The following is a 26,536-nucleotide window of genomic DNA, read 5'->3' on the forward strand; positions in this document are numbered from 1 at the left end:
CTTCAGCACACGCATCCATCCCTTCCCCCCCTTCTCCCTCTTTTCTTCTCCCTCTCATTTCTCCTTGCCTTCTTTTTCCCTCATATTTCCCCTTCATCTGGCTCTCGTCCTACTTATATTGCCTCTCTTCCTTCACCCTCTCCTCTCTCTTCTCTTTCTTCTCCAGAGGATTCCCTTGGCCTCCACCAGCTACTAACCCCCGTATAAAATAAAATAAAATAAAACACCGTATCATATCGAAACACAACTCCCACTCTCACTACTAAGTCAATATCTCCCACCCTCCCTCCCCCCCCACCAACACCAACCCCGGATCGAGGGTGCTTACTTACTCACAATTATCCAATATGTCAAAGCCCCACCCTCAAGCGACGCGACCATTACGCATACTCTCTTGGAATGTACACGGCATGACGAGCTATGTTAAGCGGAAAAAGATACTGTCCTATCTTCAATCCAAAAAAACAGATATAGCTCTGATTCAAGAGACTCACCTTGACACTCTGGAATCCAGTAAACTTAAACGGGATTGGGTAGGGAGGGTTGCCTTCTGCTGCCGTCCAACGAGTCAGGAATCTGGAAGTAACGGACCCCGCAAATGTGGAGTGGCGATACTAGTGCGTAAATCCCTCCCGGTCACTATCATTAAAACCTGGAATGATACGGAAGGAAGGTATATATTTGCTAAATTAAAACTAGGGGACACTGTTTTATGCGTGGGATCCGTTTACGCACCAACCGGCCAAAAACGCCCATTCCTTCTACAGCTAAATCGCCTCCTGACAGAAATCGGAACTACTCGATACATAATCGGGGGAGACTGGAATCTCGTCCAAGACGCCATAATGGATAGGACAGGCCCTGTCGATGTATGTAACAATCACGACAGAGCGCTTCTGACAGACCTGACCACTGACGTCGGTCTGGTGGACTGCTGGAGAATACAACACCCGAAAGATAAGGAATATACTTTCTTATCCACCGTCCATGGCACCCAATCGCGTCTGGATTATTTCTTAGTATCACACACTGTAATCCCTCATATACAAGACACCTGTATCCTAGACAGCGGGCTCTCAGATCACTCCCCAATACTAATCCGGATCCAGGTGGGACTCTCCTTCTCTGGTCGTAAACCATGGCGATTGGCGGTACACAGATATCGCTCTCCACAAGGGAAGGAACAATTAAAAGCTCATGTAACCACATACATGGCCGAGAATTCAGGCACTGTATCCTCAAAAAGGATCCTATGGGCGGCAGCAAAAGCAACCCTAAGAGGGAATATGATGCGAGATGCAGCACTGGCCAACAAAGACAGAATAGCCCGCCAAACCACCTTAGAGACCACGATACAGGACCTCACTAAACAATATACCGCCCAACCATCCCCTAGGCTGCGACACGCCTTAGAACAGGCCCGCATGGCACACAATGAACTCTATACATCTCAGGCGGAATACGCACTGCAAAAATTGCGAGGCCGCCATTACGAACAAGGGGAAAAAGCAGGTCGCCTCCTAGCGGCGCAGCTCCGACAAAGAGAGGCAGCCTCTGCCATTGCGGCCATAACATCTTCTTCAGGAGCAGTGCTAACTCGCCCACAAGACATTGTAAACGAGTTCGCCAAGTACTACCGACATTTGTACACTCCTGAAACAACGACAGATCAAACACAAATGGAGACATTCCTTGCCACGGCCAATCTACCCCGTCTGCCTGAGGCAGGCAGGGCCCTCTTGGACGGTAACATAAGCAAAGAAGAGATAACCCAAGTTATAACAAGCCTCCCCTACCATAAATCACCAGGAGAGGACGGATTCCCTGCGGAATTCTATAAATGGGCTGGGGAGGAGGCAATAACCGCAGTACATGAAGCACTGACGGAAGCATGTCAAGAAGGCTCCCTGGGCGCTCTATCCAATAAAGCCACGATTGTCATCTTGCCTAAGCCAGGGAGAGACCCCCTTCTTTGCGGCAGTTACCGTCCTATCTCCCTTTTGAATGGGGATGTCAAACTCCTAGCCAGTGTTCTAGCAGCTCGGCTCCGCAAGGTGATACCATCATTGATTCACAATACCCAAGTAGGATTTGTACCAGGCCGTACCTCCAGAAATCATATGCGAACTCTTTGCCATACACTGTTAGAATCCATACAATTACCTGACGAAGCCCTAGCCCTGTCCCTAGACACGGAGAAAGCATTCGACCGCATTGAGTGGCCCTACCTATTCACAACCATGAAGCATTTTGGCCTGGGGGAACAATTTATCTCTAAAGAACGTTTATTATATGACCACCCCACAGCACAGGTTAACTGTGGGGGCATCATGTCAGACCCATTCCCTATCGGAAGGGGCACACGCCAGGGATGCCCCTTGTCGCCACTTCTATTTTTATTGGCCATGGAACCCCTAGCTGCCACCATACGAAATTCTCACCAAATAAAAGGGATCCATATCGCCGGGGGCATATCCAAAATATATCTCTACGCAGACGACATTCTGTTAACAATGTCCGATCTAGAAACCTCGCTCCCAGCACTACTTTCCACTATAGAAGACTTTGCATCCCTATCCGGATATCGGGTAAACTGGGATAAAAGTGAGGCACTACCATTATCCCGCATAACGACGAGGGCAGTGATACATGGCCTTCAATTCAAATGGACCCCGACCCGCCTTAAATATTTAGGAATGTTTATTAACAGAGGTCTAGAACATATGGTCAGGGACAACATAGACCCCCTTATATCTAAAATGAAACAAGACTTTGCCAAATGGTCCCTACTAGGCCTGTCCATGTGGGGCAGGACACAGGCGGTCAGAATGGTCACCTTACCACGCTTCACATACGTGTTAGGCATGCTTCCCCTACAGATACCTCTTTCCTCACTCCGATTAATAGACGCATCCATAAGGGCCTTCGTCTGGGGCTCCTCACGCCCAAGACTGAAACCTGCAATAATACTGGCACGACGGCTCTACGGAGGATTAGGACTACCCTCGATAGAACAATACTCTCTGGCCCTACAACTCTCACAGCTAATATATACGGTTCCGGATATAGCCGATCCACCGCAATGGGTGATCACAGAGAAACTCCTATATGGACAGTATACGGAGATGGGAGGAACATACGCCGACCACGTTCCCTTAACTAACCCCATCCTCAAGGCTACAAACACAGCGTGGTGCAGAGCCCATCGACTACTAGGAGTACACCCCTCCCTGCATACTCAGGCTCCCATAGCAGGGAATAAAAGCATTAAAATAGGAGGGACTATTCTCAGATGGCCCCAATGGTCCGAGGCAGGTATCCACAATATATCTCACATAATAGATGCAGATAGCTTCCGCACATTCGCCTCCCTCCAGGAAGAATTCGGTATCCAAAGTAACCAGGAGTGGCGATATCTACAGCTCAAACACTGTATGCGGAGAACATTAGGAACCCCCCCCGTGGCTGCTCAAAACCTCACCCATCGTCACCTATCTTTAGAAATGGGGCCGACAAAACGGCGTCTTGGCTGGCCTCTATGCCGAATTAACTAACCACCTTTACTCTCAGCCTTTACTTGAACGACTACGCTTAAAGTGGCAGGACATACTAGAGATAACCTACACGGACGAAGAATGGTCAGACATACTAGAAGCCCTCGACAGGGGCGTACGTGAAGCACGCCTGAAATGTTGCCTATTTAAAATCCTTCAGGGATGGTACTGGACCCCCGTTAAACTCTTCAGGGCAGGGTTGATACCTCACGCGAACTGTTGGAGATGCACAGAGCCATATTGCGACCAACTTCATATTTTATGCCACTGCCCCACGGTACAGTCACTATGGGACGCGGTACGCCTCGCCTTATCGGACTTCATACAGATACCAAAACCGACCCCACCAGCATTTATCATTCTACATGACATTCGCCCGTATCCCTCCCTATCGCGGGCACATAAACGATTAATCCACACGGCGCTAGCCACGGCCAAAATATGCATACTCCGGCACTGGAGATCTAGCATTGCCCCCACACCCATGGAATGGATGACGGCCATGTATCAAACGGCTACCCATGAACGAGTGATCTATAACCTACAGGACCAAGCAGAACAATTTGAGGAGGTCTGGCGCCCATTCTTGAAGAGACCATGAAGCGGCTGGTGGATGACCAACGAATGATCAATGTTCAATGATCAATGATTAGGGAATATTAATTACCAATCACCCTCTGAGAATCCTAGACTCCGGAAACACATTTAGGGGGTGATTCTGACCCCGGCGGTCTTAGACCGCCGGGGCCAGGGTCGGCGGGAGCACCGCCGACAGGCCGGCGGTGCCCCGCAGGGCATTCTGACCGCGGCGCTTTGGCCGCGGTCAGTGCAGGAAAACCGGCGGTCTCCCGCCGGTTTTCCGCTGGCCCTAAGAATCCTCCAAGGCGGCGCAGCTCGCTGCGCCGCCGAGGGGATTCTGACCCCCCCTACCGCCATCCTGTTCATGGCGGGAAAGCCGCCATGAACAGGATGGCGGTAGGGGGGGTTGCGGGGCCCCTGGGGGCCCCTGCCGTGCCCATGCCAATGGCATGGGCACGGCAGGGGCCCCCGTAAGAGGGCCCCGCAAAGTATTTCAGTGTCTGCCTTGCAGACACTGAAATACGCGACGGGTGCCACTGCACCCGTCGCACCTTCCCACTCCGCCGGCTCGATTACGAGCCGGCATCCTCGTGGGAAGGGAGTTTTTCCCTGGGCTGGCGGGCGGTCTTTTGGAGACCGCCCGCCAGCCCAGGGAAAAACTCATAATACCCTCCGCGGTCTTCTGACCGCGGAGCGGTATAATGGGGGCGGAATTCTGGCGGGCGGCCTCCGCCGCCCGCCAGAATCAGAATCACCCCCTTAATCTCCTACTGCCCCCTCTCTCTCTCCCTAGCTACGCTATCCTCTCTTCTCTCTCTCTTTTTTCTCTCTCTCTATCAATCCACAGGCCTCTAATTTTGTCACATGCCTGAGACCCTGAACTACCCAACATAGTAATACAAGTCGCTTCCTAACACAAACAAGGACTGAGAAATCAACTCATATAAGACGTAGACACTCTCTAACCGACCTTACCATATCTATCATACATATTATCTACCCCTAGATAATAACTTGCTTCAGACGGAGAAGTACAGAACGATCTACTCTTAGGCCTGAACAAGCTAGTCTCAGGATACAAAGACCCCCTGCCTACCTCGAGTCTCTTCATTCTACATTCCCCCGCGATTACCCTTCCTCTTTCTCCCTCTTTCTTTCCCTTCTCTCCCCCTCCCCATTTCATATGACTATTTTGTCTCTCCCCTATACCAAGACCAACCCCTCCTACACAACCCTATCCTCGCTCCCCCTCCCCTTACCACCCCCCCCCACCTGTTTTCCACTCTTCTTCAAAATAAGGGTACACAACTCAACTATGCAACTGGGAATTTTTACTTACCTGACAGTACATGTATATATGCTTACAATGGAAATAATTGTGGTAAACGAACAAAAACAATGTTTTGAAAGCTAAACAGTTTGTTTATATGCTGTATGTACCGCCTTATATATCCTTAATAAAACTTTTGAAACTTAAAAAAAAAAAAATGTGATGAAGATAGTAAAGAAGTACAATAGAGGAGTTGACATAATTGATGAGGCAGGAAAAAAAAAGGCTTCTTAGTTTTCTTGGAGTTCAATTTTTGGAAATCCTATTAAATCCAGTTTTCAACAGCAGAAAGACGAGGTAATCTGATTATCAACAGAATCCACGTAGGGCCTTATTATGAGTTAGTCAGTGTATTCTCACTGTGTGTAAACCTTTGTGCAAAAGTCGGAATTTATGGGTTGGAAGTTTTTTTTTATTGCATCCGATAATTATCAGTTGCATTAAGTAATTTCAACTTCGTTATGGAAATGTTTATGGTATTTACGTGCCATATGATAAATACAAAATCTGCATATTTTCCCCCCAAAACTCCTAATAAGTGGGGCTATCCTGACGTATTATTATGTATGAGGTGCGAGATATAGTACTTTGTTTCCCGACGTGCCCGTAATCATGTCCAAAGTATTCGAGGAAGACTGGGGCGTTACCTATTATGGCCTAGTCTTGACTATATTGTATAGTGAAGGAAAAATAATTAAGACGAACCTAATATTACTAAGCTTTTAAACGCCTTTTGATGACGGGTCGTGATGGGTAGTGATATTTTCCTAAAAATGAAGGAAATGCTCTGTATTGCTAAGACAAGTTTTGCAGTCCTCGAAACTAATATATACAAAAACAAAAAACAATTGTTTATTTCAAAAGACGCGTCTTTATTAAGTGCATATTTCAGATGTTTTAGAATTATGGTGCTTGAATTGTATCAACGCAGAGAGTAGGCATAGCCTACTCTTGCTCAGTCTCATCACAAGGAGTCTGTACAGGTTGCAGAAACGTGAAGGCCTAAGGAATCAAGAACAGCAGAACACATTGGGACCACATTTCGCCGAATGAAATTGGTTACATTACAGATAGTCTGGTTGGCAGTGTGATGCTCATATATAAGCACTGCTTAATGAAGCCATTTGCTGAAGAGAATCGAAACTTAACAAAGATTAAGAACAAATATATAGATTCTTCACTTCTTTCCAAAGATGTGGTTACATACAATTCCCAACTTTGTCAGAGTGACGGATTATCAGAGACCCTGGAACTAACAGTCAGATTAAAAAGCGTGCCTTTGCAACTCATTACATTTAGGTTCACGTTATTGTGGGTTCGCCTCGTGTTGTTATGCCGTTTTAGCTCAAACTCAGTTGTATTTCTATCGGGAATTTTTATCGAATTATAAATAATTCGCAGCATTTGCCCGATAATAACTGTCATGTGTAAATAATAGAGGATTACTTTTCTTCCACAGATGCAGCTCTACATATCTTATTCTGACTTAATACAACGTTGATTATGTTCTGTGCCACCTGTAGTTTGATAACAAAATCTTCGTTTTCATTTCGCTAATGACCGCAATCTAAAATTCTATATTTTACCACAATTTGAACTGAATATGTGTTTATTGATTTTCTTTCTTTCTCTTCTTTGTCAAGAGTAACAATTATCAGCCATAAAAGATGCATCGAAGGCATACTACGCTGCGGGAAAAGGGGCGGAGGCAGGCGATTCGAGGCCCCGCCTATATGTTCAATGAAAAAGGAACTAGTTTGACTGCAGAAGAAGAACGATTTTTAGATTCTGCTGAATATGGCAACATTCCAGTCGTTCGGAAAATGCTGGAAGAGTCCAAAACATTGAACTTTAATTGTGTTGATTATATGGGGCAAAATGCATTACAGCTTGCTGTCGGGAATGAGCATTTAGAGGTAACTGAACTCCTCCTGAAAAAAGAAAACTTGGCCAGAGTCGGGGATGCTCTTTTGCTAGCGATCAGCAAAGGGTACGTAAGGATTGTTGAGGCGATACTGAGTCACCCCGCTTTTGCTCAAGGGCAGCGTCTTACTCTGAGCCCTCTGGAGCAGGAGCTCCGAGATGATGATTTTTACGCATACGATGAAGATGGAACTCGGTTTTCTCACGATGTCACTCCAATAATACTGGCGGCACATTGTCAGGAGTATGAGATTGTTCATATTCTTCTAATCAAAGGAGCGCGGATAGAAAGACCCCACGACTACTTCTGTAAATGCAATGAATGTATTGAGAAGCAGAGGAAGGACTCGTTCAGCCATTCTCGCTCAAGGATGAATGCCTACAAGGCATTGGCAAGTGCAGCTTATCTAGCCCTCTCCAGCGAAGACCCTGTACTTACTGCTTTAGAACTGAGTAACGAGCTGGCAAGATTAGCTAACATTGAAACAGAATTTAAGGTAATTATTTTTTCATTATTCTTATTTAATGAACAAGTATGAAAGGCAAATCCCTCTTGCATACACTCGACTACGTTTCGAAAACCTCGCAGAGCTTTCTAAATAGTTTTCATGCTGTTTGCCTGCATTTGTATAATTTAAAGTGCCCAAAGTTAGCTAAATTTGCTATTAATGCAGTCATCCCTCCCCTCTCTTCTTAAATGTATTTTCCAGTGCTTCTATTTTTCATAGAAAGCTGTTTTGTGTGGGTTTCCCTGGAGAGAGGGAGTTCTAGGGTAAAACATTTCTGTGTTAGCGGTTTACTTATAAATATATTTATATATCTATATGTTTGCGTTTTTGTTTAATTGCTGTACTGAAAAGGTAAAAGGAAAGGAAAACGATCACACACCAAAAACAACTCTTGGTATCCGAAAATAAACAACACACCGTTACATTTCACTTCTAATCGCTCAGAACAGTGGTTTAATGCAGGAGTCTTGTCTGTCTGTCTTTCACTTTTAAGGTAGGCATGTCTACTCTGCAAGATGCTTTCCATCATTGTCGAAGTTCATTTGATACTCAACCTTGAGGAAAAAGTCACACGGGCGATCACCCTCGCTGATTGCCCATATTCACCGTTTTGCACTTAATTTGCGAAAACTAGAACACTAAAACCAATCAGCAAACTATTGTTCCATGACTTATTATGTTGCAGTGTATTTAGAATTTACATTATTTGTGTGTACTTTGATAGAAAAGGATCAAAGCTTGAAAAATATAAATGTTCTTATTGCAATTCTGTTGGCACTTTTCATCTTTTAGATCCTTCTTGTTGCTTCCAAAACTGTGGTTCATGCATCTTCTGACTTGATGCTGTTCTTTGAAAATAATCTAGGAATGCAAAGCAAACAAATCACATCAAAAGGATATTTTCTTCATTTGCATTCCTCACATCAGCACCCAAAGAGAGGGAAAAATCTGGATAGACATTTTTGCAAGATGCAGTAAATTGAGATTCTGCTTTGCAGGAGTTGATGGCGATTACCACAAGGAGTCAATTTAATTTCGTCAAGAGCTTTGATCATGTACTTTCATTCACTATTGTGTAATAAACATGTCGCATTTTCACACTTTGTAGGTTAAGCTGAAATGCGTAATGAGGAAAATAAAATAACTCCCCTCGACAGTGACAATAATACTAGTAGATATACACAGTGAGCTAAGTGACTCGCAGTAAATGTTAAAAGTGCAATTGTTGCTGAAACACACATCTTCACAAACTAAGCTTTCTTAGATTTTTTTTATATTAGATTACTTTTGAATATTTTCTATACAAAAAGTACAACCATTAAATAACAGATGACCATAGGGAGGATTCTGTTTCTCCTGTTATAGTGATGCACAAAGTGAACTCATTTCAGTTGACGTTTTGTTTACAGTGCATGCTCTCATTTATTGTATCTGTAATTATACCAGAAATATAATACAATGCATTAACTTTAGCTATTTCGATGAGGTGATTTGACTTTTTTGATGTTTAACATTTCTTTTCTAACATTTGTCCAAGTACAATTTATATTCACCCGTGAAGTGGCCTAGGTGAAGGAAGGCAAGCCTGAAATTCAGTTTTACGATGGTAAAAATTGGCCAGCGCTTGTGACTTGTATTACCGATTTATGTAGCTATACTAGCACACGGATTCTGCCGTGCTCAATATGAATATTTTGTCTAAATACTACAGTTAGATTTAAAATTCTGTACGTCCTTTTAAAGTTGTTACTGGATAAAACATACAACATGAATGCCATTTTTGAATTCGAATCTCTTTCGTGAAACGGGCACCCATATTACAAACGTTAAAGGATGGGATTAAAAACCTGGATTCGATGATTTATTAGTGCAGTGGAATTTAATATATATACAGCATGATTTGTTTGAAACAAAGGGCCAGAAGCCCATAAACTGAAAGAAATATTTAGATTTTTGGAAACAGTGTTTATCATTAGGCAGAGGCACTACCAAAGACAAAAATGACAGGGAAGCCAAGTATTATCAGTTAGACAAACCAGCTCATCGAGCCAGACTACATAGGAAATGTATTATTCAGCTACCACATGAACATATTAGGTGAAGTGTTTACTGATATTTGGGCAGGGGGTGTTAAAGAACGCTTGAATGCCAGTTCAAGGACCGTGTTGCATTTGGCCAAACTGTCTCTGTCTGTGCTCTACACATCTTTAACTAGGTATGCCAGGTGTAGACCAGGAGGAGACACTGCCTTGTTACTGTGAATGCACTATTCTCAGTGCAGCCACAAACTGAAGCCTCCAATAAGCAACAGCACAATATTGAGGCGGGCTGGTTCTTTATAGCTGCTGATCCACCTTCCTCCAAGCAGATGCTAAATCGGCCTGAGTTTAAGAGCACAAGATTCCCTTTCAGGTGGGTGCAGTGCGTGACTGCACTCACCTGCAATGTAATGCCAAAGGGGCCCTGGGATACACTTGACCCCTTTTGAAAGGTGCCGTCTAACCAGGGCACTGACTTTGAGTTGCCTCTATTTGGCGAACAGTCAGTGCATCACTTGATGCGCTCCTTGATTTTGTTCCCACCTCTGTAGTTTGGAACGGGCACTAAGTTATTTCATTCCCTCATTTCTCTATCTCTCCATGAAATGAGGGCATGCCTCCTGAAGATCATGTCGGTGCACATTAAGCACCAACATAACCTGTATTCAACATGGGGCTTCTGCAGCACCGTCTGTTATAGTAAAGTGGCCCTGGATGACATCAAGTGCACACAGGCACATATTACTGCCCTGAGAAACCTTTGATAATTCAGCTCAAGGTTTCTCTTTAGATGATGTAAAAGGTGCTACACCGAGAATATGAGTGGGTGATGAATTCCTCTCTGCAGGTGGAGTTTGCAGAGTTTTGCCCTCTCTGCACTCCGTATGAAGCGTGGAGTTCTGAAAAATTCTGCTGAGTGGCGCAGAGTTTTTCCTCTCTCCTGCTCACTAACGTTAGGTTGGCGAGCGCAAATCACATGCTAGACCACCACCATGAGAGATTTCTCAACAGGTGCTGTTGCTGCAGCTTGCATTTGAAACCTGCTGCTTGCACTGAGGAAACTGCAGCTCAAAATGAAAATCTACTAGAGTGGCAGAAAGAAGCTGTGCCCTCTTGCACTGTGTGTTGTACCATTCACGCTGATTTTACACCCTGGGACAAACTCCCATCTCTAAAAAGCAGCATTAGAAGCACAACTTACCACACTCATCCCCTTTACGGAACTCCGTGGAGCATGGCAGAGCTTTTTGGGCACTTTGCGGAGTTCCGCATAGCAGAACTCCACAAATTGCAGCCAGGCCTAACCATGAACTGTGGTTTAAGAATGATGTGTTTTGGAAGAATGTTTTTTGCCATAACATATGCCAAAATGAGAACGTTAGCAAGAAATCCGAATCTTTGATAGCAGTTAACCGGCTGATGTATCACAGTAGAGTCGGCACTCTGAGTCTTGGTATAGAGAAATCAGAAAACAATATTTGATGGAATATCACTTACAGGAACCAATTTTTGCAGTTACAATATGTTAGGCTTTTAATGTACAGTTAACATAATATCATTGTTGTGCAGTTTTGCAAGAAAAACTTAATATTCATTCTAAAAGATACAGAACATCATTTCATCTAAATGTTAAACTTGACTCAAGGTGTAAGTACTAACCTCTTTCTCTATGAAGAAGACACTATCCAGCAGCAGTTCTGAATAGCGGGCACATAAGGTGACACAGTACATCAGCAAGAAGCTTTGCAATAAATTCATTCACCCAAAGTTATTGCTATGAGTACCTCTAATGGCAACTTTAGTGACTATTTCACTTTGGACCAAAAATATATCTGGAAATGAATGTTTGACACAGTACATCTGAATTTTATGAGCTGATGTGAGCTTTTATAATAAATACATTGATACAGTAATTCTGCAAATTTCATTTGTTATACCGATAGGCAGGGTGAAACTAGGAAAGATATCAGTACTGTCACCTTTCCCATGTCAAAATGTATTCCGCCATATAAAGTGAGATTGTGGTTACCTTTCTTTTCCCATTAATATCTGTATAATGTACAGGGAATGCTTAATGTCTAACATACTTGCAATATGGTGGCAAAAGCACATACACATGAGAGTGACTCCCATATAATTGGACCAATGAATAGATGTTTGACAAGTTTCACTGTGGAATTCCCCTTTACAATGTTCCATACACAGTCAGTGAAAAATTGTATTTCAGTGTATCACACATAATGATTAAGTAGATTAATGTACATGTGTTTTTGACACCAAACAATACTAAACATAGTTTTACGGTATGTGGCAGTTTGTTAAATACCCCAAAAAAAGACATACATTTAATTCCCATAAAATCACTTAAATGCCCCTATTGCTTTTATAATGTTATAGGTGATTGTTCCACAAGTTCTGGCCATGTGCACATTTATAAGTGCTGATTAGGCAGGAGTATGTTATCATAAGTAGGGTTTGATGTGAAGAGTTAGAATTGTTACAAAACGGCCCTTGTAAGATTTGTTAAAGATCCACTAATTCATTGGGTAAGTCATTACATTGATACGCTTAGCTGATCCACCATTTGCTTATTATCCAAAAGTTGAAGTCTAAAAAGGCTCCCCTTTTCATGAACTACTTGATATAAAGTCAGAATTGTCATGCAACAAGTAGTAATGAGACAAACACATTTGAAAATTGTATATACGTATCTTGATTAGCTACAACAAAAAGTACAACATCTTTTCTTGTCTTTGTTGTTTTCATTTTTCATTAAAAAAAACGAAAAGACAATAAAAGAGGAGCCCATGAGACAATTCACCTGTCACTCCCATCTAGTTAAGACATAGGATCTTTTAACTAACATATCAATCAATGTTTTCTTAATTTGTCTTTATAATAGGTTTGTGTGACAGAGCTTAAAGGACGTCATACACCTATTAATTGTGAATCTTGAGCTTTTCAGAGTGAATTTTGTATAATTATATTAAACTTCATGCAGACAACACTGAACTTGGAACACTTTAATCATCAAGCTACTGTGTCTTTAAATTCACACATAGAGGAAAATTCAGTAGTTCACCTGTCATATAATCAGCACTTCTAATTTTACTTTTGAAGTGTATCATGAAATCAGTTATTTACTTTTCATAACATTGCACAAAATAATTTATGATGTCAAATGAGAAATCGATTTTATAAGGGTTTGTCTATATCAGAGAAAAGTAATACATCATGAGCAGTTTTTGAGTGAAGAGAGACAATGATATTTGCAAGATAATTGGGAACTGCAAAGCTTAAAATGTTGAAAGTGGTAGAATGCTTGACAACAATCCTAAAGAATCCTGTATGTGTCATCTAATAAAGAACACAAAATACTACCTAGTGAGTCAGCATATTCACAAAGGATGGTTCGCAGGTACTGTAAAACAGAAAACCCATCTTGTTGACTCCAACAGTGGCCAATGTTGACCGGTGTCAGAAGATTTGAGAATATACATAAAAAAGAAGCCTTTACCAAGTCAGCTGCCCTGAGCAGCTTGTAACTTGCTGAATTATGAGAAAATGAATCTCCTTACAGTATTTTCATTTTTTGATATTTCTGTACCTCCAAATTTTGTTCTCAATGACCAGAATGACACAAGATATTTAATTAATATTAAATAACACTATACACTGTTATAAACCTGGATTTCCCACACCATGTTTAAATGGGTAGATTTTGTAGGTGTGTAGTAGAATAATTTCCCCATGTATATGGTTTTTCATGTGCCCTCAGTGAACCAGATAAATAACAGACAGGATACTTTAACTGGCTGATAGCTTCTAATACAATATTTTGGTTGTTGTTTTAACCTAACCCTGGAGGCAGGTAGTAATTTGATATTTGATGGATACATGTATGATATATGAAGCATACAATTTAAAAAGAAAATATCTCTATTCTTCTGAGAGAGTTAGTAGTTTGCATATTTTAAAGCCTGAAATACATCAATTAGATAATCAAACCTTCTGAGATGGAGAGATGGACAAAAAACCATGCAAATGGTTGTGATAAACATTTGTCTCTGCTCCATGCTTAGAATATTCAGTTACAATAATTGGGGATGGGTGGGAAGGTTGTTCTGGTTCTTCTTGTCCTGTCAGCTGGACTTGAGAGGACCAGGTAAAACATCGGTATATTCGACTGTGGATCTCTGGATTCCTTCTCTATGGGAGGTCTTGTTGGAAGGCTTTACCTAAAGGTGATAGAAATGGTACAGTGCAAAGGGTGGAGTATAGAGGAAAACTATACCTCTGCCCAGTTACCAAAGAATTATGCTCTGTTTCAATTTGCTTCCCCGGATTTCTGGGTGATGTTCTCTGGCAAAAGACACTCTCACACAGAAAAAAATGTAGTACACTGATTGGAAAATATGAGAGGTGATTCACATACTATTTTACTGTTTTTGTACTATTTTAAGAATTCAGGATCAGACTACTTGACATTAAAAAAAAACTAGAAAAAGACAACAAAGGAATACATTCTACTTTGATACTTCAACCTTTGATGCTGAGAAAAGCCCTATTTGAAGAAATCTAAAAGTTTCATTTCAACATCTGAAATGAATAAATACTCATCAGACCTGTTTCAAGATCTGAAAGAGAAACTTTATTATAAACTCCCAGTAACATTCAGTTGGAAGTCTGCTGGTAACAGCCTTTTTACTGCTGGGCAAAGCACATTCTGAAACGTCTATCTGATTGATTTTAATTTACAGTGACTTAGTGAAAATGCTAGGAATGATGTGGCATATTATTCATTTATGTTATGTCATAAAGATAGCCCAATTAAATCTGTATTATTCATTTCAGTGTTGTTCTTTACTTTTATCAGGAACACATTCAAAACAAAGAAAATAACACAAAGTTATGTTAATTAACCATTAACAGAAAAAACAAGTTAAAGCAAGAACATATCACACACATATGATAAAGGGCCTTATTACCAGTTTGGTGGACGGTTTAGGCCGTTCGCTGAACTTCCAACAGGGAGTTTGCCGCCATAGTGGCTACCTCCCCGCCAGGCCCATTAAGAATTTTCCTCTAGGTCAGCGGGCAGAAACCTGAGTTTCAATCCTGCTGACCTAGTCGGAAACACCCTACAGCATTGTCTTGGGCTCATAATCGAGCCAGCAGCAATGCTGTAGAATTCAGGGTGCAACAGCACCCTCGCAATGTTCACTGCCTGCAAAGCAGACAGTGACATTGCAATGGTACTGGCCAGGGAGGCCACTGCTCTGCCCATGCCAAGTACATGGGGCCCCCTGCACCTGTTCTCTACCAGCCTTTTCATGAAATCGCTGGCGGAGAATGAGGTTGTAATCCCCAGGGCAGTGCTTCTTGCAGTGCTGCGCTGGCGGATTCGGACCACCGCAACCACCAGACTGTTGGAATCTCAGATCCTGGCAGTTCTGCCAGTCCCACCACTGCACGACTGCCATGGTCATGATATGGCGGTGAGTGACTGCCAGACTCGTGATGAGGCCAAAACTGTCTTAAATATAGGCGTGGACCCATCGACTCACTGACTAGCAAAATCCATTCAGAACTTCTGGCAAACCAGAATAAAAAAATTAAGATACATTTAGATATAATTAATTTTATTAGCAACTATTAATGTAATGGTTAAGAATTTTGAAAACATAACTAAATTCCACTACTATAGTTTAGTAAGCCTAGCTTTATCTCTATACATATAGAAGGAGGAAAGTAACCCTATAAAATTTTAAACATTGGTTACATATTCCTTATTTCGTTGTAGGTGTAAGGATCTTTCTTCCTTTCTGCTGAACTAAGAGGGGGTTTCATACTAACATGATTCCAGCCTTCCTATATGAAGCATCACTAATAGATGTGTTCATAAGTAAGACCCAAGGGCCTCCTTTGAATATTTTTCCTTGTAGGATATCAGATCATAGTAATAGAGATCAGGAATAAGAAGGGAATATGGTTACAAATACCCATCTACCATTGCCATACCCTTGAAAATCATAACTGATCAACTGGAGTTTCCAACACCCACGTATTTCAAGGGCTAACATAAGGTGTAGTATTTATTGGGTTCCAGTGTTTAGTATGATGCATGTGGCCTAACCCTTTTATCTGTCATTAGTAATAATGTTTTTTAATCAGTGTATTAAGCCTCTCATTTGACTGAATAAATTCCTGGGTCCACACAGTTTCAGAAGCAACACGGTTTATAAATGCTGTGCACTCTCTTGGTCTATTCTGGGTCGATACCTTCAATAATATGCTTATCAAAGGAGTCTTCCCATGAGCATTTGTTTTTGTAAATCTCTCTAAAATGCTGCCTAATCGTAATCTTTAACACTCATTAGAAAATAAATATGAACATTTTAGCCAACTAGATTGCATCTGCGGCAAGGATCATGATACAGGTAGATCAAACTGAGATTTTCCATGGTAATACCTTACCTGAATCTGTATAATTTATGAGTGATGTTGATCATCCCAGAAATGTTGCCTTCCTATTGTTGAAAAAGCTATTGATAGGTTGACTTTTGAATTTTGGTTTATGAATTTAGGCTTGTGTGGTATTCCATCCAAAACTTGGGGTAAAAGACATTATGCCCACATTCCCCTTGTGCTTGGCTTCCTAATTAAACCATATGCAATAGAAATAACAACATAGGAGCCAATTCAGAGCTTATTTCATGGAGAGGACATAATTATATGCCAATGTCATTGCATTCTGTATGGCCACCAAAGCAATTACTATTGAACTAACAATTGAGCTCATATAATTTCTTTAATCTGTAGCTGAGTATACAATAAAGAGTGAAACATAATGTGTGCTGTTTGGAGATGGCCTTACTATTATGCTGCATGAGTGTCTTCAGTGAATAATACACTCAAGAGGTCCCTGATGTCTATGTCCATGAAGATATTCCTGACTACCATGCCTTCAAATTCACTACTTTGTTGGACAAAAATCATGAGCATTGTAAGGCAAGTAATAGTTTAACACCTTATCTGGATAGATACATCTAATTAAAATTACTATCCTACCACAATTTCAGATTTTAGATTGTACTCTTTTCATTTTCTGTTTCCTGGCCTAAACATTCCTTATTCCCCTGGAAATATAAACCATTAGGGTTATTTGGGTAAGAAAGTGAAGGCAGGTAAGAAGAAAAATGTTTTGCAGGATCTTCCTGGAGGATTGTTACTCCAAGACTTTGACTTTGAGATTATCTTCAAGAATGGACAAAATATGAATGATCCTCATGGCCATGAGGCTTTTATTCACATTTGGACATCTCTTGCACCTTGTCAAAATTTCAATATACTTAATTGTAAATTAGCTTAGAATATTTCAGATTCTTGGACATATTAGATTACAGGAGATGACTTCTCTGTGAGCTATTATCTTGTTGCCTACAAGAGTACCCACTGGAGGGTCACAATTATCCAGCCTAGAAATAACAACTTTAGGGTACATTAAGTGCAAGAGCAAAATTGGAACAATAAGACAAACCATTTCTTCCATTTATAAGGACTTTATAAAAATTCCTGCAGTCACACAACTGGACAATTATCTATCTATATTCCTGTAGAAGCCCATTTGGTGTTTATGTATTTTATGATCGTATAATGAATGAAAGACAATTACCTGTACATTGTTATCTTGAGCTTGCTTCTGATTAAGTTCATTATAAAATCATATTGAAATGGAGGAAACTAACAAAGTATAGGTAAGAAAATAAATGCTTCTACTCCAAAATCAATAGTGTGTGCAGTTTAAGCTATAACATACTACAGAGAGTCTGTATGAAGAGTTCCCAGATGCTACCCGAATTGTTGGAAGTGTGCAATGTACCTCAGATGTGCAAAAGTATGATTACTGAATCCCTGGATCTACATGGATTTTTGCCCTGGGTTGTTAAAGCTTTGGAAAGACTCATGGAGGGAAATTTTATTTTATCATCTAAAAGACTTCTTTCAGGACTGCCTTTACATTTTAAAAAGATATGGAACAGAAATAACCAAGTGAATTTCCTTGGGATCCTACCTCCTCAAAGTGTTATCACAGTGAAAAACCAAGGTAGGCCTTGCGCTTGCTGAAAGACAAAATTAAGTAAATATAATCACTGTTAGAAATAGGGTCTTTGGTTGGCAGTCAGGTTACCCCCGTCCAAGCAAGGGCCCTCACTCTAGTCAGGGTAAAAGAGACTCACTCTCAGCTAACCCCTGCTTACCCCCTTGTTAACTTAGCACAAGCTGTAGGCTTAACTTCAGAGTGCTAGGTTTAAAGTATTTGTACCAACACACACAGTAACGTAATGAAAACACAACAAAATGACACAACACAAGTTTACAACAATAGAAAATATTTAGCTAAACAAAACAAGACCAAAATGAGAAAAATCCACAATACACTAGTCAAGTTATCAATTAAAAAGCAAAAGGAGTCTTTATGTGGTTTAAAACACACACTAACACTGTTAGCGTGAAAATTTACCTTGGGTGCGTCAAAAATAACCCAGCACGGGCGAGTGTGCATCAAAAAGGGCTTGCGATGCATCGATTTAACTTACGAGCAAGACCTTGTGTCGTTTCTCCTTTTGTAGAGTCGGGCCACGTCGTTTTTTCTCTCTGCAGGAGAGTGATGCGTTGATCCGGTCAGCACTCTCGGGTCTGGGCAGGCCTTGCGCTGTTTTTACACTCCCAGCGGTGCTTGCGTCGGAAATCCAGCCGCATGATGATCCGAAAGCCATGCAGCGCGGGTTGCGATCCCCTAGCCTTCGCCAGCAATGCTGCACGTCGTTTCTCCAGCTCCGTGTGTCGATTGTTCGGTCGCGTTTCCGGCGAGCGTCGATTTTCAGCCACGGAGCCGGTGGCGTGTCATTTCTTCAGCCACAGATCGGAGTCGCGTCGATCTTTTCCCCGCACAGCGCTCTGTCCATGGATTTCCTCCTCTTAGGCTGCCAGCTTCTCCTTTCAGGGTCCCAGGAACTGGATGGGCACCACAGAGCAGTGTAGGAGTCTCTCAAGAAACTCCAGGTGCTGGCAGAGAGAAGTCTTTGCTGTCCCTGAGACTTCAAACAACAGGAGGAAAGCTCTAAATCAAGCCCTTGGAGATCTTCACAAGATGGAAGGCACACTAAGTCCAGTCTTTGCCCTCTTACTCTGGCAGAAGCAGTAACTGCAGGATAGCTCCACAAAGCACAGTCACAGGCAGGGCAGCTCTTCTTCCTCAGCTCTTCAGCTCTTCTCCAGGCAGAGGTTCCTCCTGGTTTCCAGAAGTGTTCTAAAGTCTGTGGTTTTGGGTGCTCTCCTTATACCTAATTTCTCCTACTTCAAAGCAAAGTCTCTCTTGATTGTGAAATCCTGCCTTGCCCAGGCCAGGCCCCAGACACTCACCAGGTGGTTGGAGACTGCATTGTGGTAGGACAGGCACAGCCCTTTCAGGTGTAAGTCACCAGTCTTCCCCTCCCTCATAGCACAGATGGCTCATCAGGAAATGCAGACTACACCCCAGCTACCTTTGTGTCACTGTCTAGTGTGAGGTGCAACTGGCCCAACTGTCAAACTGACCCAGACAGGGAATCCACAAACAAGCAGAGTCACAGAAATGGTATAAGCAAGAAAATGCTCACTTTCTAAAAGTGGCATTTTCAAACACACAATCTTAAAATCAACTTTACTAAAAAATGTATTTTTAAATTGCGAGCTCAGAGACCCCAAACTCCACATGTCAATCCACTCCCAAAGGGAATCTACACTTTAATCAGATTCAAAGGTAGCCCCCATCTCAACATATGAGAGGGACAGGCCTTGCAACAGTGAAAAACGAATTTAGCAATATTTCACTGTCAGACATATAAAACACATTTCTATATGTCCTACCTTAGCCATACAGTGCACCCTGCATTTGGGGCTACCTAGGACCTATCTTAGGGGTGCCTTATATGCAAGAAAAGGGAAGGTTTAGGCCTGGCAAGTGGGAAGTTGCAGTGGCTGAGGTCTGAGACATGATTACAGAGCTACTTGTGTGGGTGGCAGCCAGTGCTGCAGGCCCATTAGTAGCATTTGATTTACAGGCCCTGGGCGCCTCTAGTGTACTGTACTAGGGACTTACAAATAAATCAAATATGCCAATCATGGATAAGCTAACAACATACACATTTTGTAAAGGAGCACACACACTTAAGCACTGGGTAGCAGTGGTAAAGTGCCCAAAGTAACAAAAACAGCAAAATCATAGTCCAGCACTCATCAACAACCTGGGGAATTGAGGCAAAAAGTAAAGGGAGATCACGCCAAGGATGAAAAGTCTAAAAATCACCCAGAGGGTACTGTCACCATGCCAGGATGGCCTTAACTTATGGAATAGCTATAGGAATAATGTTTATTTTAAATTGCTCATATAAAATTGACACCTTAAACAAGTAGGTTTCTTCTGTTTACATCCCATGCATTAGCACATTGAGCTAAGTATCTTATCTGAATGATGGTCTATCAATTTTGCATAAATGTCAAAGATTTTATTTTTATAATGGAAGAATTACTTATATGAGTTTTCTACCTTGGAGAACTTTCTTGTAAAATGAAGACTTTCTTTTATAATCCTATGTCTGTAGTGTCCATTATCAAGTAGGGCAGTGCTTACAGATTAAATGTTTCCGTGCTGTGCCAAAGGTTCGGGCTGCTTTTTGTTTCAGTCTCACTGAAAAATCCAGCCACATAACAGTAACGGTAAAGGCTGAGAGAAAAATGGCAGAGTGCCTACACAGGCTAGCTGAACCAAAGAAAATTCTAAGACATGCAGCTGAAAAGTATACCCTAAGGGAAATAGATACCCCGATAGGAGAGTGTGAGTATATAACCAAACTGAGGGGGTGATTCTAACTTTGGCGGGCGGCAGAGGCCGCCCGCCAAAGTTCCCCCAACAGAATACCGCTATGCGGTCAGAAGACCGCCGCGGTTATTCTGTGTTTCCCGCTGGGCTGGCGGGCGACCGCCAGAAGGCCGCCCGCCAGCCCAGCGGGAAACCCCTTCCCACGAGGAAGCCGGCTCCGAATGGAGCCGGCGGAGTGGGAAGGGTGCGACGGGTGCAGTAGCACCCGTCGCGATTTTCAGTGTCTGCATGGCAGACACTGAAAATCTTTTAGGGGCCCTCCTACGGGGGCCCCTGCAGTGCCCATGCCATTGGCATGGGCAATGCAGGGGCCCCCAGGGGCCCCAGGACACCCCTCACCGCCATCCTGTTCCTGGCGGTCACGACCGCCAGGAACAGGATGGCGGTGAGGGGGTCGGAATCCCCATGGCGGCGCAGCTTTCCTCAGGGCAGCGGAAAACCGGCGGGAGACCGCCGGTTTTCCGTTTCTGACCGCGGCCATACCGCCGCGGTCAGAATGCCCTTGGGAGCACCGCCAGCCTGTTGACGGTGCTCCCGCGGTCGTTGACCCTGGCGGTCAATGACCGCCAGGGTCAGAATGACCCCCTGAGTCCTAAGCTGAACCCCAAGACTGAAAAGCTTTCTTCAAATAAAGTAAAAGTGCAAACAAGGAACAAGTCCAGTATAGCTGAAGAAAAATGCTTTTATTAATGCAGTATCCAGTCCATCACCAATTGCTGAATCTTTGAATTTTCCCATTGTTGTTGAAACACATCTAGAACCTAATATAATCTACCAAAACAAATGTATGCTACTAGTAAATTAAGAGTATGAACCACCGGTTGAGGTTTCTGGTGAAACATCAAGTAGGGAAAATTACCAGACCTCAGCCTGAGCAGCAATAAAAGTGGGTGCTTTATACTGGAAATTGAGTATTAAGATCAATTAGATAAAAGGCATGGTGTAGGCATTTATCAATAGATACTTGAAGGGAGAATCAATACCGGGAACGAAATCAACACAATACAAATGTTTAATTTAATGACCCTGTTTGTGTTACCAATCCCCTAAATTCACTCTCTTTTTCTGATTCCCAGACTATTCCACCATACAAGGCTAAGTGGGAGATAAATACAGATGATAGCAGAAGGAACACAGGCACCTAGAAACAGGAAATCTTTCCTAAAAGACATGGAATCAAACCTTGCCCAGAATCGGTACCGCTCATCAAGAAACCCTATTGCAGAAGAACAGCAAGAGAGCAAAATACTCATAACCAATGTTCAGAATTAATTGAAATAGACTGACATAGGGTCAATATATCTTCAAGAGGAGATTGTCATAATCAAAGTTACTAATCCCAGTATTAATCCAATGTCAATTGATAATGTTGCAAGGTTTGGGTTTCTAACATTTAGAAGTAGGTGGAAACATACGGAGCACTAGTAGTGAAAATTGACTGGGTAATCAAATGGACATCAGCAATAAAAGTAGTGTACCTGCTCAAAATAACATCCTGCAGCTGTGAGTACTATCATGAAAAGTGGCAGGGTTGAAAGTAAAGTTAAATTATCCTACCTAGGGGAATTTCATAGACAGGTTTCATGTGTGCATGTTTCAGGAAATCTAGGCTAACGCCCAAGTTTTGAGATCAGGCTATTCTAATTATATTGTATAGTCTAATACTTTAGGTGTCTGTTGTCCTTCTGGCAGACCGACAATATGGATTAAGATCAAACTAATTAGCACCAACAAGAAGTTAAACATTAAATCAACAGATATATTAGGACTAATTATAAGTTCTGCCAATAGCTTTTCTAGTAAGTTAAATAATGTTTTTAATTGTAGTTCTCCAAAGAATAGGAAATCACCTACATCTCCAGGAGGGTTTTATAGAACAAAGTGTAGATAATTGTCCCCTTTGGTAGCTCAGGAATTCAATCTGATGCATGAGTGGCATATTAGAGAAATTATTAGTTATCAGAGCATGAGGCTGAGGACTGAGTTATCCTTCTCCTGCCTGCTCCGCCTATCAAAATATGGTCAGCTACTGCTACTTAATTAGCAGTTTTGACCTTATCCCATGGACTTTGAGTCTGTAATTGCCAAACTTCAGATGACAAGGGGGAATATATTTTCAGAAGGTGAATAGATTGCATTATGTTGGACCTGCAACTTTGGCCTTCTTTAAAGTACATGGAAATAATAGAAAGGGTCAATGGCTATTATGATGCTCATTAATTGACTCTGAAGAAGATTTTGGTGAGCTTCCTGGCCACTCCAAATGACAAAGTTGATATTTTGTCTATAATTACTTATAATCACAGTGTTAAGAGGCCAACTATTTTAGTGAACCCTAAAACCTTATTGAGTATATATAGAGCTGTTGTTGCTGTTTGTTATAAAGGGTGTCTCTAGTTGGCAGAGGTATGCACCCTCTCCAAGTAGGGACCACAATCCCAGTCAGGGTAAGTCACAACTCATGCTAAATTATCACCCTCTGATAGCTTGGCATAGAGGAGTAAAGCTTAACTTAAGAGCCAATGTTTAAAGTATTTGTGCAACACACAAGCAGTAAATAAGTGAAGACACCACAAAAACACTCCACACTGGGTTAGCAAAATATAGTATATTTGTATGAACAAACCAAGAACAAAACAACAAAAATCCAATAAGTAGAAGTCGAGATATGAAATTTTAAAGCAGAAATGAAACTGTAGTGCTTAGAAGCAGAAAGCACCAACCGGGGCTATCTTATGGTGCAGGACCGGGCCAAAGTCAAAAGTTAAGGCGGACAGCGATGGAGTGCAGGCCGACTCCAAGATCCACACAGGGCCCGCTGAGCAAGAGTACCTTGGTCCTTGAGATGTGTCAGCAACGGTCGGCACAACAATGTTGATGTCTGCACTGAACAAAGGATGAAGACAATGCATCGATTCTGGGCCGCACAGAGGGGAAGATGCGTCACTCAGCCAGCAATGCAGTGCTCTGATTCTCACAACAGTGGCACACTGCTATTGACAGCTACTCGGTGTCCTCGATCCTCGCAGCAGCGGCGATGCATTAGTGAAGCACCAAGGGCAAAGGTGATGTGTTTGTTCAAATTGGCACCACAAAGTCAATGCTTGGTTCTTTGGAGGAGCAGCCACAAAAAACACTTCTAAGGGCCCAGGATTGAGTTGGCACAACTTGGCAGGACAGGACTCACAGTTGGCAGAGTCCAAAGGCTGTATCAGGATTGCTAGAATTCTTTTGTGTCCCAGAGACTTCAGAAAACAGGAGGCAAGCCAGCAGGCCCTTAGAGTCACTTTGGGTTCAAGTGTTTCAGTTCCAGTCCTTCTCAACAAGGCTGGGGAACAGCAGGCAGCAGGGCCGCTCAGCAAGGTAAGAGTTCAGCAAGGCAGGGATCCAGCAGAGAAGCAGTCCTTTTAAGCAGCACAGCAGTCCTTCTTCTCTGACAGATTCTTCATAGACCTAGAAGTGTACTCAAGTGCCATTGTCATGGGTATACCCAGTTGTGCCTTTGAAGTGCGGGAGACATCAATGAAATCTTTGAAGTGCCCAGAGAGCCACTCTTCCTACCTTGGCTCCAGAATCACTACAGGGGTAATTACCCCTTTGTGTGTATGCAGGCACAGCCAATTCAGATGTAAGTGTGAGACTGGGCCCAGCCCTTTCCTCCCATCCTCACAGGAGATGCATGCAGTCACACCCTGGTTCCCTTTATGTGTGGCTGTCTAGAGGGAATACACAAAACCCCGCTGTCACCCAGCTCAGACTGACCAGAGACAGACAGAAGGCACAAGTTGGCTAAAGCAAGTAAATGCTAACTTTCTAAAAGTGGCATTTTCTAAACTGCAATTTAAAATCCAGCTTCAACATAAGTTGTGATTTTAAATTGTGAGTCCACTGACACCAAACTCGACAAACTTATCTCTTCCAGGTTGTGAATTACACTTATAAACTATGATAAGGTAATCCTCATCCTTATGGGAAAGCTAGGCCATGCAGTAGTGAAAACTACAGTTTTTCACTCCTAGGGCATGTAAAACTTAAAAGTATATGCCCTACCTTTTAAATACATTGCACCCCACTCTCTGGGTTGTTGAGGGCCTACCTTTGGGGTGACACGAATAACAAGCATTTGCAATGCAACGGGTCTCACGTTTGCTCGAGTTAAAGCTATAAGCATTGTAAACTTCTAACTGGACTTTTCTTGCAAGGACACAGAAGTTCGCTCGATGTGAAACGTATCGGCAAAAGTGCGGTTATCCATGTAACCGGCAAAAGTGCAATTATCCATGTAACAGGGTCGATGTCACGCAAAGCGCTCGACTACTGCCCAGGAAGATTGTTCTGCCTACGAAATAAAGAGAAAAAGTAATCCAGAAACCATACGGAAAACATGGCTTCATATGTTTTCTATAGTAGGCCGGTGCGCTCGAGGTGGGCTGAGCACTGGAAAAGGCATGACATGTGCATGCCTTTCACTAATTAAATCAAGCAAATTTTAAAGGACAAGCCCACAAACCAACCAAACAGATGGGCTTGACGTGGGCGTGGTTAAAAGCTCACAGAGAGATTACATCAGGGACAGACTGCTTTGCGCAAGACCCTAAAAAGGGAAGGTTTAGGCCTGGCAAGAAGTTTATCTTGCCAGATCGAGGTGGCAGGGTAGACTGCATATACAGGCTCTGCAATGGCAGGCCTGAGTCATGGTTAGAGGGATACTTGAGTGGGATGAACAAGAGTGATGCAGGTTACTAGTACAACTTAATATATAGGTTCTGCGCACTTGTAGTGCACTTTACTAGGGCCTTCTAAGTAAATTAAATATGGCAATTGGGGTTAAGCCAAATGTTAACATGTTTAAGGGGAAGGAGTACAAGCTCTTTAGCACTGGACAGCATTGGTAAATGCACATAGTCCCAAAATCAGCATAAACTGAGTCAGAAAAATGTAGGGAGGCAGTCAAAAAGTTGGGGGAAGACCACCCCAAGGCTTTCAGGTCTAACACTGTTCTTGACCCATTCAAATATTTATCCAGGGATAAGATCATGAGTTATGCAGAACAGCCTGCATTGTTTGTATCATTAAGGTATTTTTTTCTATAAAATTCTATAAGGAATGTAGAACAATGTCCCAAAAGAAGAAAACAAACACCATGGTTTAATGAGGATTGCAAAAGGACAAAATCCAATAGATTATTGGGAGTAAAACATCATAATAGGGATGCAATTGTAGAAGCTAGAATGGAGTACATACCAATGTAGGCTTTAAATAAGAGGAAATAGGTTAAAATGAACTGGCAGGACATGCTAGAAGCTATAAAGAAGAATGACAAAAGGACATTCTGGCACATTTTTCACCCAGGGTATTTTACAAGAAAACAACTGCATGGAGTTTTTTTAATCCAAGTCAAGTTTGGCATAAGAATTTCATTGACCTTTATCCTGATCCTTGCTTACATATATTGCCTCTGGTGGTACCTGATGCAGGAAAGTATTTGTTGATTGTTATGTCCACTAACCCTATTGACCATACAGAATTTTAAATTCAGGACATACACAAAGCAATTGTGGGTTTGAAAACAGGAAGTTTCTCTCCCTAATTGGGTCCCTTCCTATCAGAGCCCACAATATGGGCCCATTTGCCAATATACTTTCAAATGCTATTTTGCTGGGGCCAAGTCTGGAGAC

The 26,536-nt window shown here is 42.3% G+C and overlaps 1 protein-coding gene across 1 annotated transcript in view; it reads left to right on the forward strand.

The window, feature by feature from the left end:
- The window catches only part of TRPC7 (transient receptor potential cation channel subfamily C member 7), a 1,529,313-nt gene that overhangs the window by 328,894 nt on the left and 1,173,883 nt on the right, over window positions 1-26,536 (forward strand). The window contains exon 2 of the mRNA XM_069199219.1: window positions 7,107-7,883. Coding sequence (XP_069055320.1) covers window positions 7,131-7,883 — 753 coding nt within the window. The 5' untranslated portion in view covers window positions 7,107-7,130. The remainder of the gene's footprint in view (window positions 1-7,106; window positions 7,884-26,536) is intronic.

This window comes from Pleurodeles waltl, chromosome 7 (genome assembly GCF_031143425.1).
Source record: "Pleurodeles waltl isolate 20211129_DDA chromosome 7, aPleWal1.hap1.20221129, whole genome shotgun sequence".
Classification (NCBI taxonomy): domain Eukaryota; kingdom Metazoa; phylum Chordata; class Amphibia; order Caudata; family Salamandridae; genus Pleurodeles; species Pleurodeles waltl.